At 32.9% G+C, this 23144-nt stretch overlaps 1 protein-coding gene across 1 annotated transcript in view; it reads right to left on the bottom strand.

The window, feature by feature from the left end:
* Positions 1-230: 230 nt before the first annotated feature.
* Positions 231-23144, bottom strand: part of LOC114334224 (ubiquitin carboxyl-terminal hydrolase 10-A) — a 29424-nt gene continuing 6510 nt past the window's right edge. The window contains exons 3-9 of the mRNA XM_028284260.2: positions 17932-18295; positions 17570-17868; positions 16411-16856; positions 14187-14270; positions 11763-11927; positions 9027-9255; positions 231-4444 (exon numbers count right to left, since the gene is read on the bottom strand). Coding sequence (XP_028140061.1) covers positions 4191-4444; positions 9027-9255; positions 11763-11927; positions 14187-14270; positions 16411-16856; positions 17570-17868; positions 17932-18295 — 1841 coding nt within the window. The 3' untranslated portion in view covers positions 231-4190. The remainder of the gene's footprint in view (positions 4445-9026; positions 9256-11762; positions 11928-14186; positions 14271-16410; positions 16857-17569; positions 17869-17931; positions 18296-23144) is intronic.

Raw genomic sequence — 23144 nt, 5'->3', positions numbered from 1 at the left:
CCTATTTTTACTTATAATCCTGTATTTTGTTTTTTTTATGTTAAACTCAAGCCTAAACCTGCTACCCTGGAGAGAAGCGTTTACAGACATATCAGACTGTCTGCAAATATGATAGTAATCAGAGCCTTTAATGTTTTTCAGTGGTTCTCATAGTCTTCTTCATTCAGTTATCTTGTCCTCGTGTTATGGTATTTAACTTCTTTTTTTTTGGTAATTCAGTTAATAAAAGATTTGTTATAATAAAAACTTTATTATTTTAATCCAAATTTTCTTAACATTTAGTATTTTTAACATTCTATTCATATATACAAGTACAAACTCACTTTATATAAAGTTCAAATTTAATAAAATAAAATAGCTAACTAGTAGACAGGTTGACGAAAAACACCAAAACACAACCATGACTAACATTAAAACTGTCAAAAAAAAAACAAAAATCAAAAATATAAATAGGTAATAGGTGGTTCGTTTATTTCACTCATTCTTCACCAACCTGTACATCAACAGTTGTTATCTTATCCATTGCATAATGACATTTCAGCTTTGAATCAAAGAAAAGTGCTGAGATGAAATAGACAGATAGGAAAAACGCCTGGTAATTTTTATATTCAACAAAATTTACCTAAAATGTATGCCATAGAACATAAACAAATCCGAGAAAATGTTTGTACTGGAAAAAGTAAGTTAGACCATCAACCTTCTTCGCAAGATTTTACACCGTGTGAATTATATCTTTCGTAAAATAAGTAAAATGTCAGATTGTTAAAGCTATGATAAAAGAAGCATGTCTCATGAAGGAGTTCACATATGAAGAACGAAAATTTCCAGGAACTGATATAGGACTATACAGGGTGAGTCACCACTAACGGGACGGAAGATTACAGCAAAATGGTATGTATAAGATTTGAAAAAAAAATTAAACTGAGTAGTTTGTAAGTTGATAAAAGCTACATTTTAAAAATATTTTGAAATATACAGGGTGTCCCAATAAATGGCGGCGTATCAAAGTTATATTTTTTCTTATGGAACGCCCTGTATTTTATTGCATTTTTTAATTGTCCGCAAAAAATAAGGTATAGTTTCGTAGGGCCTCCCTATACCGATGTACAGAGTGTTCTGAGTTATGTTGACTTTTCTTAAAATGTAAAGTTTTAAAAGAAGGCTTATTCTCAAGTTATTTAAGAAATTATAAAAGCATTACTTTTACATCTAAATAGTTGGATATTGGTTGAATGTATTTCATGATTAATTATTACACTTTTATAATATTCAATTTTTTTTTTATTAAAAATTGCTTTGGCCGAGCCAATTACATACATTCAAATTTAATTGTTCCTAAAAATGAATAATCACGCTATCTATAAAAGAGTAGACATGCTACTTTGCATTCAGGAATATTTTTAAAACTGTCTCTTAGCTTCTAAAGTTTACGCTTAAAAGTATCCTAAAAGAAGACACCCAAAAAAGGTCATTTTTGAGGGATTTCTCGATAGATTCCGTGCTACTAGTAATGTTGCATAGGTACGAAAAGTTAAATAAAAATAAACCAATTATTTTTGATGACGTTAACTAACTTGATGTCCTGCTTTCTGTTACGGAAAACCCAAATACTAGTACGAGAAAAATTTCGGGTCAATTGGAAATCAGTCAAACGAGTGTATGTAGAATACATAAGAAAAACCACTATCATCCGTATAAAACTCAACCACACCAGCATTAGACAGAACAGGAACGTTTAACTTTTCGTTTATAGACTTTAGATTAGAATTTGGAGATCATGATTTTTTTTAAGAATGTATTGTGTACAGACGAATCTACCTACTTTTGATAATAATCGTCTAGTTAATAGACATAGCTTTCATTTTATTATGATACAGTAAACAAACATTTTACTGCTGATCGCCAACACCGATGAAGTGTTAATGTTTGGGGCAGTATTCTGAGCGAGTACGTTATCGACCCATATTTTTTGACGAAAATCTGAATGGAGCAACTTTTTTAAATTTTTTAAAACAAGTTTTTTGGATCCCTCTTAAAACCTTCCACTTAACGTGCGAACAAACATGTGGCTCCAATTGGACGGAGCCCCTGCATATTTTTGACGTGATGTTAAGAACAAAGAGGAACCTGTGTTTAGTATAATAATCATTGATTAATATACATGGTGTTCTAATAAAATAACCATCATATTATACTACATTGAATAATCCAGTAATGAAACTGTAAATTTTGAACACCCTGTAAATAAATGTGTAATAATCAATCATGGAATGCATTAATTATAAGATAATTACCAGACCGTATTGTCATAGAATGACAATGTCATACAATGACATTAATTAACTGCATCATTTGTTTTAAAATCGATTTACAGATTAAGAATTTAAATAATTGTAAATTACGCAAAAACTATGAGACCTCCCTATAGGACATCCATATACCATTCGAAAGAGATACATTTGTTTAGTATAATTGTTTATTAATATACATGATGTTCCATTTAAAATAAGCATCATATGACGCATTGAATACTGCAATAATGAAACTGCAAATTTTGAACACCTTGTAGACAAATGTGTAATAATTAATCATGAAATACATTCAACCAATATCCAGCTATTTAGATGTAAAAGTAATATTTTTATAATTTCTTAAATAACTTGAGAATAAGCTTCCTTTTAAAACTTTACATTTTAAGAAAAGTCAACATAACTCAGAACACTCTGTACATAGGTGTATTAGGGAAGCTTTATGAAACTATACCTTATGTTTTGCGGACAATTAAAAAATGCAATAAAATACAGGGTGTTCCATAAGAAAAAATATAACTTTAATACGCCGCCATTTATTGGGACACCCTGTATATTTCAAAATAATTTTGAAGTGTAGCTTTTATCAACTTACAAACTATTAATTTAAAATTTTTTTCAAATCTTTTACCATTTCGCTGTAATCTTCCGTCCCGTTAGTGGTGACTCACCCTGTATAAGGGTCTATTGAAGGGAACACACTGCGTAAAAACATCAACTAAAGATTCACCAGTTTTACTCCCAAATTTTTAATAAATATACATGTACTGATTTCTAGTTCATCTTCAAAAACACTAAGATTCCATAACTGAACGATTACACGAGCGATACACTGCTTTTTAACAATATTTCGACTCGAAAAATACTCTAGAAAAACATCACAAAATATGAACTAATGGCAACATTTTTTTAAAGGTCAGAATTTAGTGTGAAGTAAATGACTGAAGAAACATTTTAGATATAGTTATTTCCTTTACAGTGTGTCCCACTTTTGGTGCATTGTGCTTTTAACACATTCGCTGCTTATCGAACATGATGGAATTCGGAAGCCATTTTGTGGAATGGCACCTGACTGAAGTAACCATATCACTCGTTGGCGCGTGATCGGCAGGGAATGGGTTAAACTAAAATCGGAGTTTCAATGCTTCAACACTTTCTTCTCCATTTTAAAGATTCCTTGTCATATATTCCTAAACTATGTAAAGACAGTGCCAAAGATTCCAAATTTTACTTCAAAATCTTGCCGAAGCAATATTTGTAAAAATTTTTGGAACACCCTGTAGTTACACCAAAATACTGAACAATGAACAATAAAAAACCAAAGTTGCTTACTTGGTATCAATATGATACCCACTCATGAAGTATTTTTATAAATAAATGTTTGCCATACCCTGCCGTGAAATCGACAAACTATACATTGATGTTTGAAGGAAGTCTTTACTTTCTTCTACCGTACTGCCGCAATTAGCCAGAGAGAGGTAGAAAGAACTAGCTTTAACAACAAATTTAAAAACATGTTAAAGTTAATTTTGCAGTAAAATGGAAAAAATCAAGACGCGTTCGATCTGTTAATTATAACATGTTCGATCTGTATATGCTGCTCCTGTTAACATAGTTTTTTGTCTATATTTTCTTATGTACCCCATAATTGAAAAAAAAAACAAAACGGTCATAATGTCCTGTCAAATTACTGAAAAATCAGTTAGTATTATACGTTATCATTTATAGTTTTGTGTATAGAAATAAATGCCAAAGACTGTAAAAACTATAAAAAATTCATCTATTTTTGTTCCATCTCACTCCAATCACTCTTTTAATACCCTTCCTAATCTGAGTCGAAAGATTCCTAAATCGCGTTATAGGCGTCAACAACCTGGCACACTATTTCCCTCTAATGGTATCACTACGTCGATAGAACAATAAATACGGAACCCTAGTTCCTTGCGGCTTCAATACTTGCTCCTCTTGAACAGTCTTCACTGAGGCGTCGTCATACCGCAACCAAGAGCTGTAGCCAACATGGAAGGCGTCTGTCACGTAGTGCCCCTTGCTGGCTTCTTTACCGTCGTGGTAAACCACAGCGAAAAGTTTGTAGTGCTTTTCTTTCTGGATTTGTATCTTTGAAGCCAGTAATTCTGTAAAAAGAAAAACAGTAAATAAATGTTATGTTTTGATGCAAAATTACCAATAAGAGGTTTATATTTGGAATAGAGAACAATTGACACAATATGTAACCTAGTGGTAGTTTATTACCATTAGGTACAACTGCAGCTATGAAGGCTTAACTCATTTACATGTAATTGTAAAGGGAAAGGCGAGAACACGATATTATAGACTACAAGAAAACCTGAGCAACATACTGGTTAGATCAGGGGTTTTTGAATTCATTCGAGCATATTTGGCGACTACATATAGTTATACGGCGAAATATAGTTAATGCCTCTCTCGAAATATATGTCGAAATATAGTTAACGCCATTCTTAACCCTCTAGCAGGGTCGGATTTAAGGGGGGGGGGCAGGCTAGGCAGCTGCCCGGGGCCCCCACAAAATCCCAAACTTAAAATCAGCACATTATTCACATAGAATAATTTTTGTCAATCAATTAACTGTGATATTTCGTTACATGGAAGGTTTCTCTCATGTTGAAAATGTATCTTTGCCAAATCACGGTCATCATAAAGCAGAATATATATTTAATTCTCTAATGACATTCTTGCAAGATGATATCGATTTGAAAAACTGTAGGGGACAGTCCTACGACAACGCATCAGTTATGAGTGGAAAATACAATGGTGTTCAGGCTGGAATTAGATAACATAATATCTTGGCGTTGTGGATTTCGTGTGCCGCCCACTCTCTAAATTTAGTTGCAAAAGCTGCAGCTGAGTGTCCTGCTGCCATAGCATTCTTTGATTTCTTGGAGGGACTATATGAACTATATGTACTTTTCCTTTATATATAGATACAACTTGTTAATCTAATGTTTAAAAGAGTATTTAAGCGAGAGCAACGCCGATCGTGGCAGAAATATTATTGTTCCTAAAAGAGTAAATACTACTAGATGGTCATCTAGAAGTGACGCCGAAAACGAACTAGTTAAAGGTTATAATCAGATTAAAGGAGCATTATCCAAAATTTCATAAGACGATGAGCAACAATTTCAAACTCGTAAGTATGCAAATGGTTTGTATAATCGAATGTGTTTACTGGAAACAGGAATATTTGCAATATTTCGGAATGAAATCTTAAAGAGGACAAACAGCACAATTCGTATTCTCCAAGATCCAAATATTGACCTTAATTCAGGAGTGGTGGCACTTAGATCACTTAAAAAATGTATATTCTTTCAAGGAATATTTCAGAGACTGAAATGGCAACATCAGAGAAATTTAGGACTCAAAATTTTATCACTGTTATAGTTCATTTCATTTCCTCTTCAAGTCAGAGTGTATAAATTCCCTATGAGCTCAGTGGATGCTGTTGTTCAGATAGAATGGAAACACCAAAATAGCAATGCGAGAATTTATTAATGAGACGTACACTAGGGGTGGTGACCCGAGAGAACTTTAAGTAAAGACTAATAACTTGTACGCGTTACAGTTGAAGACTGGTTCTCTAGCCGAGATATCTTAGTTTTATAGAAGTTTAAATTGGGTCAACGTTGACACGGGACCCGCGTGATTTGTGTATCTAATTAATGTAAATTGTTTTACTTTCGTCAGCACTTTTGCCTAATGTCCAAATTATATTGTTTATAATTGACCAATTTGTATCTAAAATAATTATCCACATGAGTGAATATAATAACAAATAAATTCGTTGCGATCTACGGGGTGATAAAATTATACTGTCCAATTTCGGATATGAATTCTGAATATTTGAAGTTAGACACATTGACTTTCTGCATGTGTATCCATTCATTCCAATTTTGGATTTTTATATTATTTGGAAAATTTAACTTCAACTGAAATTGAAGCTCACTCACTGAAGCTTACCGACATTGACAGCAATGATTTAGATGAAAATCTATTTAAATGAAGTAAACCATTCAACATTTAAAAATTTATTTGTCGAGCTGGTATAGCTTGTAGAATTTTTCAATTCATTTAAAGAGGAAAAGAACTTCAAATGTACCGAGTGCTAAAAGAAAAGAATGTGAATGACGCGTTTCCAAACGTTGTGGTGACACTTGGTTTGTTTAGTTCTGATGCTAACTAAATGCAGTGGAGAGAGATCATTCTTAAAATTTAAGTTAATTTTTAAATCGACTTTGGTCTATGATGATTGATGGGCCAAGTGCGTTTGAATCATCTCTCTATAATTGGTATTGAACACGATGTCTTAAAGCAACCAGACATGTCCGACATAATCAAGAAATTTTCAATTAAAAAATCTCGAAAAGGATCTGGACTTCCATACATTTTACTATGTTTATTTTTAATATTTTACTGTAACAAAATACAGGTCTTGTATTTTTTATTAGATATTTAAAAATATATTTATAAAAGTAGATCAACATTTTTTTTTTATTTCTAAACGGGAAAACCCTGTAGCTGGCTGTATACCATAGTTACAACAATTTTTTTAATGGTAGGAGGTAGGATCCCACATCAATTCTGCCCAGGGGCCCCCACTTTTTTAAATCCGACTCTGCCCTCTAGAGGCTGTTCTCCACGTAAAATCATTTGTAAATTTTCCCGATTTTAACATCGGATGCCTCTCAATAAATTCGATCAGCTCTGTTTTTGTTCGGCCGATACTGAACCACCATATTTCATGGTCTTTTTTACTCCTTTCAGCTAATTTACAAAAAAAAAAAACGGATTGTTTTAGATGATTTTTAATTTGACTTTTGGTTCTTCGAATATGCAGTGTTGCCGGTACAAATTATTTTCATATACATATAACCTTTCGAAGGATATTCAAAAATATATATTTAGATTCGTATACGAAATTTTTCATTGGAGTTATCTCGTATACGAAAAAATTGTATAAAAATATTGTAAATAATTAAAAAAACCAATAGTGTGCATGCCTGAATCACCAAAATGTTTTGGGTAAAAACCCTTTAAATGTTGAAAAGTATAATTTATTACATATTTTTAATAAAATTTTGTGATGTTGCAAATATTTCTGGATATTACCCAGGGCAACACAGGAATAAACTACAGGCAACAAACTACAGGGCTATAAAACTACTTAGCCACACCATGAAAATATGGGAGAGAGTAATTGATAGACGGATACGTGAAGAAACCGAAATATCCGAGAATCAATTTGGCTTTATGCAGGGCAGATCAACAACAGATGTAATTTTCATTGTAAGGCAACTGATGGAAAAATACAGGAATAAAGAGACCAACGCTCATTTGGTATTCATTGATCTTGAGAAAGCATATGATAGAGTTCCTCGAGAGATTCTGTGGTGGGCACTCAATAAGAAAGGAGTCCCTGGCGAATAGGTAAAGATTGTGAGAGATATGTATGACGGAGTAACGACTAGTGTTAGGACAGGTGTGGGAGAGACTGATAAATTTCAGGTGAAAGTAGGATTGCACCAAGGCTCGGTGGTTAGTCCTTATTTATTCTCATTAGTTTTGGACCAGATAATAGCGAAACTACAGGGTAGCATTCCATGGTGCCTAATGTATGCTGATAATGTAGTGTTAATAGGAAATAGTGAAAGAGACTTAGAACAAAAACTGGAACAGTGGAGAAAAGCTCTGGAGGAAAAAGGTTTAAAACTTAGTAGGACAAAAACAGAGTATTTGAAATGTTCATTTAAAGATGGAGTTACTACAAATAAAATGGTATCTTTGGATGGTGATATGATTGTGAAAAGCAATAGTTTTAAGTACCTAGGATCGGTATTACAGAGAAATTGAGAAATAGATGGAGATGCATGCAGTAGAATTAGGGCTGGATGGATGAAGTGGAAAGAAGCGAGTGGTGTGTTGTGTGACAGAAAAATTCCAATGAAGCTGAAGGAAAAATTCTATAAAACGCCATAAGACCGGCTATGATGTACGTAACTGAATGTTAGGCAGTGAAAAAGAAAGAGGAACAACGAATGCATGTGGCGGAAATGAGAATGCTTAGATGGATGAATGGAGTGACAAAGAAGGATAAAATTAGAAATGAGTATATTAGGGGAAGTCTAGTTGTGGCACCAATTGATGCCAAAATGAGAGAGCATAGGTTAAGATGGTTTGGTCATGTTCAACGTCGAGACGTTAATCACCCAATACGAAGAATAGCTGAAGTGCAGATTCCTGGAAGGAGTAGGAGAGGAAGACCAAAGAAGACCTGGGGGAGACGATAAGGCAGGACATGTTGGTAAAGGGAATTTACATTGATATGACCCAAGATAGAATTGTGTGGAGAAATGCAATTAGGGAGGCCGACCCCGCATATGGATAAGGCAAAGAGAATGATGATTACCCAGGGCAACGCAGGAATCTTCCCACGTGGTTGGAATGTAAGGAGAATGGAAACCTCACATATTGGAGTTAAAAGGCAACTAGTTGCCATGCACACTATTGGCTTTTTTTAGCACTGATGATGGATTTTTTAATCCGAAAACGTTCCGTGATATAATGTAACCCTTATTTAGGGACTTTTAAATATATCTTTCACAAATGATCTATTATTTTTAAACTACTATTTGTCGTTGGTGAAAGGCCATTAGTGTAATATAAATATGTCATTGTACTTACTCTGATCGATTTTCAAATCGACGGGGAACTCCAAAGCCTTAACAATCTTTGTGCAGCCGTCTTGCTTATAGTCGAAACATTTCAAATGTAAAATCAAAATGACTGGTAGCTCGTCTAGTAAAACCTGCTGCCAGGCCTCCACTTCCTCGTTGGTTTTGGACGAAGTCAGTCCTTCCAGCTGGTGTCTATTGACGAGCACCTCCAGAGCTTCCCGCACTGTTTTCACTTTCTAAAAGCAGAAAAAGACACATTTTATAAATCATCTAAGAAAAAAAAACGGAAAATGCAACCCATGAGTTAGTATTATTCTGAAGCTATTTTCTTGTGGCATTTTTGTAATTAACTAGTTTTGATGGGAAATAAGCCACAATTTTACTAAAAAAAAATGATTTTATTAACGTTTCGATGCCCAAATCGGATGTCGTTGTCAAAATACAAAAATTATTAATAAATTAAACAAACATGTTGTTGCTTAGTAAAAAAATTCTTCTAGTAATTTATTTTATCGCCAACCGTCAACAAAAGTCATTCATTATTGTACTCATTTGCCCTCATTTGCGGCAGTAAAGTAACACTTTATTGTACTGAAAGAAGAATTTTACTTTACCTGCCGCGATTAATCAAATTAACCGAGATTGAATGTAAGTGGTCGATGACAGTAATCGAATGGCGAGTATTTGAGTGGACTTAAAATTTATTTACTTTAATTAATAAAAATATTGTACACAATGAGCGATATTATCAATTAAATTTATGTCAAAAAGTGAAATTCTGTAGTATTTTGTAATTAATTCTGTAAACTTTACCGATTTAGTAATTATTCAATATTGATAACTATCGATTAAAAATCGAAAGCGGCCATCTTGCAAGTTATCTGTCATCACTGCCATGAAATTATTATGTCTAAAATTTAAAAAGTTCTTAAATTGTAAATTGCAAGTAAGTGTTAAAACCAATATTAAATTATGTTGGCAAATATTATTTTATATCAATAAAACATATCTTAACTGATTGTCAAATATACCAGCAAACGAGAAGTAAACTCAACCTTCCCAGGGACATATCTGAGCTTCTTAGAGACAATACAAATATCAACAATATCAGACAGTTTTTAACGGAAATAGGAATAAAAGACATTTAATTGTATCACAAATTTTTCAGGTATACTTTTTGTTAGTACATATATGTATCTGCTTAATATTATAATCTCTTTTTATTTTTAATATGTATTTTCCATTGTTGTCGTTTATAACCCCAGTGGTTCGGACGACATTAAATTAAAAAAAATATATGTTGGCGATAAAATTGTGTATGCACCTCGTCAGTAAAGACTCTTTATCGAACTCGTCTGTTACTCGCCTCGCTCGCTCTTCTCGTAATATCAGACTCGTTCGATAAAGAGTCACTTTACTGACTTGGTACATAAATAACTATAATCTGACTCATTTATATCGGCAATTCAGATTATACATTTTAAAGTAGAAGACTTTAAAATGATATTGCCAATATTTATGAGTTGCGTTCCTGGGACGATGAAATCAACCCCAACTCAAGAATATCCGTCACAAAAAAATCATAGCATGTGATCCGTCTTTAAAAAGACAACCAAATGCAACGGTGACAGTGAAATTCTCGCGTTAGAGATTCCATAGTAAATAGCGAGGAAAAACCAGGAAAAAACCTCGTGATACTATCCCGACCTCGTAAGTATTAAGTCTCACTTTAGTTTACTCTCAAAATTTGGGCGTCGAAACGTTAATAAAATCATTTTTTTTTTAGTAAAATTGTGGCTTATTTCCCATCAAAACTAGTTAATATGAGTTAGTGTCTAATATTTTTCAATTGCCTTCGTATTTTTTTTTTATTTTTCTTTAAGGGTGGGAGTATGGTTTGAAATCAACATTTCAAGCACATTTTTGTGAATTTTTTTGAAACTATGGTAGAATTATTTTATTAAATGAAAGAATCATATTCAGTACAATTTAAAGAATGTTAAAAAAAAATTCAAGGCAAAATATTGAAAAATAAGCCAACGGTGGCAAATTTTTACAGACATCTCAAAAAAAAAAGGATTTTGCGGTGGACAACAGATCTCGTCAGTGGATAATGTGAAACAAAAAATTCAAAAAGATTTTATTAGGTTATGAGTTTTTCGAAGTAACGCTGTTGAGTTTTTTAGTTTTAACGATTTTTCAGTTTTTGGCATCACTCAGAAATCAAAATAACGAATTTTTTATAAAAATAGAGTAAAAAGCAACATATTTATTATTGTTAAACAAAAAAATAAGCATAAAACAAAAAATAACTTGACAGCGTTACGTCACGAAATGTCAAAAGAAAATATATGCAAAATTTCAGGTAAATGGGTTAAGTAGTTTTTGAGTTGCTATGTCCACCGCCTTTGAAAAAAAGCAGTTTTCAAAAAAACTGCTAAAATTTTGACACATTTTATTTTTAATTTATTTTTTGTCTGTAAAATCGTAAAGTGATGCACACCGGAATATGTTTTTATTAGGTAATTATTAGTTATTATTAATAAAGAATTATTCTTAATTTTGCTCCGATAAATCTGAAATTTTCAGAGAGTATTTTTGAAGTTATGTACTTTCAAAAAACTCGAAAATTACAAAATTTTCAACCATACCCCCACTCCCTTAATGCTTTTCTATATCTACTAAGAATGTTTCTTTCGCTTGCATTTCTTCGCTTTATTGTACTCTTATGTTCAAAACTCACCTCTATGTTCAACTGTAAGGTCAGGAACGGTTGAATATTTTCAGTATTAAGGTCGCCAGTTCTTTGAATCCTAGACTTCAATAATCCCCCGAAAATGTCACTGATGGGGGTTCTGTCAAAGTCAGTTCTTCGTGTTATGCTGCCTTTATTCTTTGGTCCCATTACCTAGACAAAAATAAGTTTAGTTCACAAGGCGAAAGAAAATGATAAAGAAATAAAAAACACTTAAGAGGCAACATTAGCGCGCGGAAAACGCGTTCCAAGATTGCGGCTTTAATTTTGAATATTTTGTCGAGATATTTGGCACATATATATTCGTAATATAGTAAAGAATGGCGGTACAGAGCCCAATTTGAGAAATATGTTAGTATTCTATAATTAAATAAAATATTGCAAAAACGAGCCTGTACCGCCATTAACAAGAACAAAAAAGTACACTTCAAAAAACTTTTTTATCCCATGCCTAGATTTTGTGTCACATAAGAACTACTAAAATTCGATTATCTATAACAAGAAATCGAACTTGACGGTCTTTTCAACATTTAGCGCGCCTGTGAGTATAATAATTATTGTTATTGATAGTATGTCACTGTCACTGTCGTACTGCCGACGCACTGTTGAAAGTTCGCAGAACTTTCGAAAAACAAAAATATTGAGGACGCGCTACTGTTGGCTTTAATTTATTTTAGTTATTTGTAGCATTACCAACAGACCAAGCAATAACGATCTGAAATCATTATAAAATAGTTTTGTCTCAAAGCTGAAGGCAAAAAAAAGCCTGAATCCGAACAAAACTTTCTCAGCAGGGAAAACAGACGACAAAATGTATATGGGACAGACAAGGGCTAACAGGGCTGCGAAAAACAAGCAAACATCAGCTCATAATATGCTTCCTCACTGAATATGTGCCAGTCAAAAGGCAACTGCATACAATGGGGCTGTGTCATGGAGACAAGATACACACTCTATAGCAGAAAACCTGAAACAGTCAACCATATATCTTGCATGACTTCAAGGCCCTAGATTGCTGGCGGCAACACTTTTTGGAGACTACCAAAATATACATATATAATTTCATAAAAATCGGTCACGCGGTCTCGGAGGAATATGGCAACTAACACTGTTACAGGAGAATTTTATAGATGTAAATATAGAGATGGCTATTAAAAAATAGGGGTTGGTGATAGAAGAGTGAAAATTAAGGGTTATATGACAAAATACATTGTATTTTTTAATTCTACACCATATAAAATTAAGGTAGACAATTTTGTCCAAAAAAATAAAAAATGTCAAGGGGGCAACCCCCCTTATAAATTACAGATATGAAAAATAGGTTAAAACCTATTCTCAGTCCTACACGATGTACGTGTAAAATTTCATAAAAATCGGTCAAGCTGTTTCGGAGGAGTATGGTAACTTACACTGTTACAGGAGAATTTTATGTATATACACAATTGAACTAGGAGAAAAGATTTTTTTGAAAATTAGTGTAAAAATACCAGCTTTTGAAATCCCAAAGTAGATTTACTCTAGAGTCAATATTAACAAAGCTATTCAAATTGTTTTTAAGCCAAAAATGACTCTACTTTAGTAAATGCTGTGAAAATATAAGTGTTCTTCTTTCATGTGGTTTCCACAGAATTGCTGCATCGTTATTATTTTCTGAACAATAACATTGCAAAAAAAGCTCTTTGGTATAAACAAATTGAATAAAATTTAAAATAATTGACGAATCGTCTTGAAATTTTTTGTGCATGCTGCATGATACATACTGATTGTCTCAACTTTTCATGGAATATCAAAGTCTTAAGTTCATTTTCGCAAAAGTTGGGGCAAATTTTTTATTTTTGAAATTTTAGTCTTATTTTGCAATTAGCGAAGCAACAAATGATCGGGCCAAAATTCAAAAACTGCCATTTTGAACCTTTGCCCATCTACTAAAAGATGAATACTCTAAATAAGATATTTAATTACCCTATTTTTACCTGTAGCGATTTAAAAGAAAAAACTGCCATTTTTGACGCTTATTTGTTAATAACTAAAATTCTCGTCCGAACTGTGACGGGCATTTTTGTATTTATAATGTATTAGGTATATAGTACCCAAAAAATCCATTTGCAACCTGGCTGCTCAAGTGCCCCGACAAAAACCTTATTTCTCTGGACTAATTGGTCGTAGGCAGCCCCAATTTGTTAAAAATTACCTTCGTGTGTGCCCAGCTAATGTGAGATGTAGCAAATTGGCTGCAGTAGAAACGGTTAAAAGAACAAAAACCTTCCGAAAAAAAGTGATTATATAAAAAACATATGTATTATGGCTAACTTATTACTCTCATGTAATTAAACAGTAATTCTTGCTTTCGAGCAATAGTGTATCACTTTTCGTTCTTAATACGTAATATGTAATTAACTATTTAGTACTCACCTTCCATTCTTTATCAGCATCATCCTCAATTTGTGTTGGAGCTTCTAGCGGTTCATCAAAGTCACTTTTAACGAGTTTGATCAACTAGAATAATTATTAAATAATAAATCAGCAAAAAAATAGAAAAATATGTAAAGTACCCCGCACAAACCTTATAGAAATTAGGTCCCAGTAGATTTAGTTCATACTTTGGGAAAAACTCTTTGAAGCATTGTGATAAAAGGTTATCATGGGCACATCTCGATCGTATGAAGGATTTTCAAGATATAGAGGCACACACTCAGAAAATTATAAGATTTACTGGGTATTCCAATTCACCGAGTTACTGGTTATCTGGTAACATGTAGAAGTTTGGACCAAAGAAAAGAACTAGTAGTCTAGGATTTTTTCCTGGTTATCTAATGGCGACCTTTATTTTGAACTTGACCTTCAACGGACGTCATCTTCCAGAGTTTTCGGCATTTAATTGATGCAAATGAATTACTGGAGGATTTTTTGAGGTCGCTAAACACGAATATGCCACCAGAACCGACTCCAGGAGCACATGGTTACCAAGGTCAATGAAAGGGGCTCCTGGAGTTTCGAGGGTCTTCGGTACTACATTAATGCAAACGGATTAGTTATAAGTTTTTTGAGGTTGCTGAACACGAATACGTGATCAGCACAGACACAGGAGCACCTGGTGTCTAAGGCAGGTCATCTTCTGGAGTTTCGACAGGTTTCGGCATTAAATTGATGCAGTTGGGGATTACTAATGGGTTTTTGGGGCTGCTGAACACAAATAAACCATCAAAACAGACACCGAGGAACCTTGTGCCTAAGGCACGTCATCTTCTGGGATTTCAAGATTTTTCGGTACTAAATTGATGCAAGCGGATTACTCTTGTGTTTTTGGGGTTGCTGAACACGAATATGAGTTAGATAAAAGACTCTGGAATATCTAGTGACCACGATGAATATCACTATGAAAATAAAATATATAGTAAATCAATTTTAAAATGAATGAAGGAAAAACATTGTCAGACATAAATTCGAGTTTATATTTATAAATAATTAAAACAATTGAATAGCACAACATAGTTATTTGAGTCCACAACCCATGAGTAATCCCCATCTGCATCAATTTAGTACCGAAAACTCTCGAAACTCCAGAAGATAACCTGTCTTACGCACCACATGCTCATGTGTCTGTGCTGATCACGTATCCAGGTTCAGCAACCCCAAATACCTATAACTAATTCGTTTGCATTAATGTAGTACCGAAGACCCTCGAAACTCGAGGAGGCTCTTTCACTGACCTTGGAAACCAGATGCTCCGGGAGTCGGTTCTAGTGGCATATTCGTGTTTAGAGACCTCAAAAAACCTTCCAGTAATTTATTTGCATGAATTAAATGTCGAAAACCATCGGAACTCTAGAAGATGACGTCCATTGGAGTGGCCCTGGCCACCACGTGCTCCGGAGGTCAATTCTGATGGCATATTCGTGTTTAGCGATCTCAAAAACCAATGAGTAATCTGTTTATATCAATTTAATGCCTAAAACCTTCGAAACTCTAGAAGATGACGTCCGTTGAAGGTCAACGTCAAAGTAAAGGTCGCCATAGGATAGCCAGGAAAAAATCCTAGACTACAAGTGCTTTTCTTTGATTCAAACTTCTACATGTTACCAGATAACCAGTAACTCAGGGAATTGGAATACCCAGTAAATCTTATAATTTTCTGAGTTTGAGCCTCTATATCTTGAAAATCCTTCATACGATCGAGATGTGCCCATGAGAACTTTTTATCACAATGCTTCAAATGTCATAAATATGTGTGATGTTAATGCCTTTCTGGTCATAATTAATTAAAACTCTTTATTTCTATTCAAATACATATATTTTCGGTTTACCATATCGATGACTAAATCATAATAACTTGTTTATAATAATATCGACTACAACAATTTTCCTCGCCCGAGTTAATGTTTATATACACCTTTAAATAGTAACAGACATGACAATTCAATGTTACTCGCGGTTATTGAATCCAAGAACAGATACTACATAGATTAATGACTTTGAATGAGTTTTAAACACATTTTATACAGAATGTCCTATTTTCTATTACACAAAGAGTATTTTCACAAAATATGAACTAAATCCACTGGGACCTGATTTCCGTAAGGCTTGTGCGGGATACTTTTAAATGAATGATTGCATTACAACAAGTTTTAGAACTTACCTCTAGCATTTCATCATTTAATCCGTTCAACAAGAATCCTAGGAACTCTTCCGCATCCTCTTGCCTGCCTTCGATGAGATCAGTTCGAATCGCATTCAACATTTTGTATATCCAAGTGGGCTCAAATGGTATATCAGTGTTTATCATGACGTTCAGGTCCTTTTTCGCGTTCTTATCAGCCTTTTTGTTGTCTTTGACTCTCAAGTTTGCAGGTAGATGCTTGAATTCTTTGACGAAACGACACATTCCGTCGATGACTGGCGTGGGCTTCCTTTTCTCATTAGACGAGATGTTTTGTGCAAGTCCTATGAGTAAATTGTACAACGGCGGGCATGCAATCAGAGCTTGTAGTATCGAATTGATGTAGCAATAGTTACTTTGGTTTAACAAACCTCTTGGTTGTAAACTGAGTGCTTTGCCATCGATGACATAGGACAGTAAATATTCTGAAAAATTAATGAATATCAAATTATTAACTGAATGAGTTAGTTTTAACACATTCATTGCGACTTTGAAGCTATGACTGTCTTAAAAATCAACAGGTTATTGTCCCCGATCGGAGTCATGTGCATCTAGTAAAGTATCACTTTGACTCCAATCGGAGTCATGCGCAGTGAATGTGTTAAACACACAAAATCACCATAAAGATATGTGTTATTATAATCTGTTTTTACGTAAGAAATGTCCATACTTGACTGCCGATAGTGCCGGTCACATCATTATGACGTAAAGTCATGGAACATTGTTGTGCTGTTCTGATCAGTTTGACATCATAGTTAACATTGTACTAGATGGTGACGCAAGTGACGAAATTGTAAACAAAGTGAACATATAGATCAAAGTAAAAAAACTATAATTATACAATATATTGTTGGAGAACCTGTGGTGGATGTTTCGTTATCATTGTAAATACAGTCCATTATGGAATTAGTTTGGACCAAAACAAAAGAATCCATGATTGAAAAGTGAAGGAAAGAACTTGTGAAAGCTGAGGAGAACACTCTAGCAAAAGTAACACTTACAGTTTGAACCAACTGAATAAAACGTACAGTAAAAAAGCTTAGATTGTGAATGTTGTCCATAATCTGGTTTCATTGGAATACATACTCTTCTACTTACAAAAAAAACTGTGTCTAATGATTTCTATGACAAAACTTACCTCCCATCCTATAACAATCTGGATCAACAAATTGATGTGACTTTCTAGGATGTTTAATGGGACACAATTGGGTATTGTTGTTGGATTCCTTGTTCACAGCCTGTTCAGAATTATTCTTCTCTTTAGTTTCCTTTGCAGTGGTGGGAGAGGTATTCGGTTTACTTGAACTAAACAAACTAGCCCATGATTTGTTGGCAGGTGCTGGACTAGGAGTTTCTACGTTGTCAATGCCATTAACTACCACAGGTGTCTTGGGAGTCACTTCAGGTGCTTTGGCTGTGGCACCATTTTCATGTATTCTGTAAATATATAAGTAGATATTTAAACATGTCATTATAAAAGATTTCGTTCAATAAACTTACTCTTTGTCTTCAGTAACCCCATTCTGTTTTGGTACCATCTCATTAACAGCTCCCTCTGGAACATGGACTGGAAGTGCATATGTGGTTGGTGGAGAATAGGTTCTATGGGATATAAAAACTTGTGGATAAGGAGGAGACACTGGTGACATGGCATTAGTGGCATAATATACTATGTTAGGTGGATGAGGAATAGTAATTATTGGCTGAACTACAACTGAAGGTTGCAGATGATTGCAGTATACTGATTGAGGGATTATTGGATGTTGGATGTATGGATTGTGATGTTCATGATGTGCAGAACTTGGTATTACTGGTTGTTGGATGTTGCTTAGGTCAGGTTCCTTATTCTTTTGCTGGCATTTTCCTGAAAAATTTGTTAATAAATGAAATAAATTAAGAAGTGTTATCCAATAAAGATAAATATTTTTATGAAAGTTCTTTATATATCACAGGTTGCTGAACCTACATTTTTTGTGATTTTCTCTCAGACATGTAATCAGGAGCCTCCAGAGATATACTAATAATAAGTGACGATGATAACAATCATAAGGGACCAGAACAACTTCTGCAACCACAACACTATATACAAAACAGTTACTGAATACTACATCTAACATTTCATTATACATTATATTCAGTATTGTCTTTCACATTTGCTGCCACTGATGACAGCATTTTGTGCTACTTGAGTCAGGTGCTACTGAATGCCTTTTGACGTTCATGACCCATGGAATTAAATAGGGTTCTTTTCGTATTGGCTCCATATGAAAGTGACTTAATATAAGGTGGCAGCGAATGTGTTAACTGATAAAATATAACGAGAGAGTAGTCAACAATAACATTGGCTGATGGTCCTCTTTTAACAGCGACCTAAACCATCTATCTCATTAGTCCAGAAAATGCTATAAAGATTATTGGGACCGTGCAAGTTCGGAAAAGCAACACCTGGTTTCATAGCTCGGCAACATTTTTCACACTTTTAATTATATTGGCCAATCATATTGGTCCTGGTTACTGGGCAATTGTCAAGGCCATAGCCCAAAAAAATTATAAGAAGAAAAAGTAATATTAAGGTTATGTTATTAAAAGGTAAACATTGTATGTATGTAGTAAATAAAATTAATTATTAAAATGCACTACTACAAGCAAAATACAATTAATTAAATTTACTTTTATATAATAATTGCATATCATATCAATATTGTGGAGCAACATATAATTTTTCTTCTTCATTGACAGTAGATATGAAATATGCGTCAATTTGACAATTTCAATTGACAATGAATTATTTAAGAAAGCTGCAAGATTTCTCCGCTATTCGCGCACGATCGTTTCTTGTATAACTTCCAATAGTCGAGGAAATGAAACTGAAAAAATGGCAAAATCTCGCAATTTTTTCGTCCAGCATCGATTTGTACAAAAATTTGGGATTAGGCTCACTACACCATCTAGTTCATTTTCTATATTGAGCCGTTGTACGCTTTTGGTTTTTTAAGGGTGAAAACTACCCTTAATTGTAAAAAATTATAAAATACCATTTTAAACTTTAATATAGTCAACATTTGGTTCTTATTAGGTACATGATGATTGGTTTATGCTTTAAGATATATTACCATAATATTTCAACCATTAAAACCACCCTTGATGGAGCTATATATATATAAAAAATTTACTTATCCTAAAAGAATAATTTCGGCTTGCATCGACTTACATAAAAATTTGGGATTACGATCATCTCACTCTGTACCTCATATTCTATATCATGCTTAAGGGCGTCGATTATTTTTAGGGGCGTAACCTACCCCTTATTGTCAAAAATTATATAAAAACATTGTAAACTTTAATATGGGTAAAATTTGGTTTAGATTGGTTAAATAATGATTGTTTGATACTTTAGGATATAATATCATATTTCAACCCTTAAAAACTACCCTTAATAACATTACAATTTTTATAAGTACATAATTTAATAGATCTATACAGAAAAAAAGTAGATAATTCTAGAGTGCTATGTATTAAGAGTATAAGTCAAAAATGAAAATTTTTTATTAGGACTTTTCAAAGTCTTTTTTACCACTGATGAAATAACTATTACAACTAAATATGAAAATGGTGACGAAATATGATTAATAAATTAGTAATTAACTATTTTACTTTCTACTTTGGTAATACCTTATTAATTATATAATTCAAAATATAGAAGAATCCCGAAAAATCTTTTTTATGACTTATACTCTTAGTACATAGCACGTTAGAATTACAAAAACATTATTTACACAAAAATACGAATTTACAAATACATATGTACAAATACAAATAGTTTTTTAGTCATCTTCCAGTATACGAACCGGTTCTGTGGTATTATACATACATTGGAAATGATCCATAAACGGATTATTCGAATTTTTCAAAAAAAAAAAATTCGTTTTATAAACATAGCTCCTGCATTTTTGGCGATAAAAAGTTTTTTCAACAATGATTCTGTAGGATTTTTGAAGTTATAAGACTGTGTAAACTAAATTCCGTAAGATCCCTTAGTTTTTAATTGGGGTGGGTTTAAAAGGTTCGAATAAAGGGGTGTTTGCTCGTAAATAGAGGTTTTAAACAGCTATATCTCGCTAACTGTTCACTCTAATGAAAATCTATTCACAAGGGAATTTTACTTATTAAACAAGTTACAATTTAGTAGTCCATGATTTTTTTCGTATCTCCAGTATTTTCGGAGATATTTTGAAGTAAAAGGTGAAAAATAGGAAATTGCAAAAAATAAAATATTCTTTAAACTCTAATTTTTCTAAAATTAGGCCTTTTAAATAGGTCAAACTTCTTGGGTTGATATAGAAAATGATCCTTGGACTATTCCCTACCTTCTGTGAAAATTTCAAGTAAATCCATGCTGGACGAAAAAATTGCGAGCCAAAATGCTTCATTTCCTTGACTACAAGTACTTGCACACGGCGAATAGTCACCAACACAATACATATTTTAGCTTTGATTTCCGAAGTGGAAATCGAAACAATAACCTTATTTTAAAGTAAAATTGTGACTTATTCCCAGTAAAAATAGTAAATTGTATCAACCCTTTCAGTCACCATGTTCGTTTAAACGAACATCAACTTTCATAAGCGCTAATGATAGCTAATTCCCATTCGTCTTAACGAACATTGTCTCTAAACGTTGTACTAGGTATAGTGTCACGCTTGTTCCGAATAGCTCTATAGCGATACGCTTTAATTACTATTTTTGCTAATTGTAATTTTAATATTTTTTCTCAAAAACAAAACAACGTTAGTCATTCAAACTGCATATTCAAATACGAAGGTTATGGCCTTACCCTGTGACATCTGTTGTTCGTCTATGCGGCAACAAACTGCACCCTCATTAATTAAGTATTTTATCAGACAGTTAATGTGTCAACAGCTAGCTATGCATTCGAAATTGTTTTTCTTAAAACCGTAAAAGTAGACGCCAGACTTGATAGTGATTTATGTGATCATCTGGTCAGGGGAAAAGGAATACAAACATTATCATCGTTTGTGGTTGCTTTCTTTAGTCACTACGCAGCATGCGAACCATTCACACATACCGACGCGACCCTCTCCGAGAGACCTAAACGAACACATTTTCGTTGCAAAAATAAAATTACCGTTTGTTTTATTATATCCATTTTTAATTAAATTCCGCAACTCACCCATCGGAATAGCTCAGTTTAGTTGATGAGTACTGCATGGTAACACATGTTTTAAGGTTACCTACAATTCGTGATATTTCGTTTGTGTTAAAACTTATTAGGTAAGTTAAAATCTGATTTGAAAATGATTTTATAGGTACTATATTGTTAGTTTTTACATGTATGTACAAAAACATAAAAAATATTAAATACTTCATACAAAATATCATGTGTTCTTTAAAACGAACATGGTGACTCAAAGGTTTTTTAATTTTCAGATGTCTCACTTCGAAAATATGTCAAGAAAACCACTAACTGAAGCTGAACTCTTGATATTATCAATAATTTGTCAGATATCGAAGTTATGAGCGATGATGAATTACTGAAGTCACAGAATACATCAGATGTTGATAATTCTGATTTAGGCGATAAGCAATATTGATCAAGTAATACCATGTTTAAATGATGTAAATAAATTTTAGATAAGGATGAATGATCTGAAAAACAAAAATCTGACACCTAAAAACAAAGTAAAGTAGGCGAAGATGAAAAACGAGATGAATTGGTTGGAGGTGCTGAAGAAGAGAAAAATGGAACCTGTCTGTAAAAGACACACATTAGTTGTAGTAAATGTAAAATTCATTTATATAGTGTGCGTGAACGCAATTGTTTCGTTGATTTTCATTAAAAATAAATGTTTTTAAGATCTTTTGGAATTTTTTTTTACATGCGCGACTCTCGAGTCACCCTGGTCGTTTTAATAAACATTCATTTTATTTAAAAAAAAAATTGTTTTTTGGTTAACATTGTTTGTTTATAAATCTTTAAAAAAATCATATGAACTTCCAAGTTTTAAATTTTTATCTTTGCAAACAAAAACTTCAGAACAATTCAGGACAGAGAGCTTAACACATTTGTGGACACATCTTCATATACAGTGGTATCCACGAATGGGTTACGAACAGTTTGGTTATTAACTGTTTGTTTTCAAATTATTTGTATTTCCTGTATTCTGTATCATTAGAATGTATCTGTATCCTATTAAAAAGAACACTGTTATAATATTTAAGCTTCTTTAAATATTGTAAGAGCAGTTCTGAAAAAGAGAATGCAAATGGAATATAACATTTTATAGAAATTAAGAATATTTAGAAACTCAAAAATATATACAAATATTAATGAATATTATTTAAAACAACAATTCAAATGTATATCCAAACAACAAGAAAGAAAATCAATTAAAAATCTATGAGAGATAATAAGTAATACAAAAATATAAAATGATTCATTAAGGATAAAAAATAGTGATTTTCTTTTGTTTGTTGATATTCTATTACAGAATAAGTGAGATAATCTGATTAAGTGGTATGTAAACAATAACTTGTTTAGGAATGTAGCTAAATGTAATTACATAAGTTTCTATGAATGGAAGGTGAATCCAAAGTACATTATTTATCATGATGCACTTAAATATTGTAATTAAAGATCTAGCCCCAGAAAATGTGCTGAACCACACATTTTTGAAATTAATTTAATTTGGGCT

The sequence above is a fragment of the Diabrotica virgifera genome, chromosome 1 (genome assembly GCF_917563875.1).
Source record: "Diabrotica virgifera virgifera chromosome 1, PGI_DIABVI_V3a".
Taxonomy (NCBI): Eukaryota; Metazoa; Arthropoda; class Insecta; order Coleoptera; family Chrysomelidae; genus Diabrotica; species Diabrotica virgifera.
Note: the sequence above shows the minus strand (reverse complement) of the source record. Positions and strands in the feature narration are given on the sequence as shown.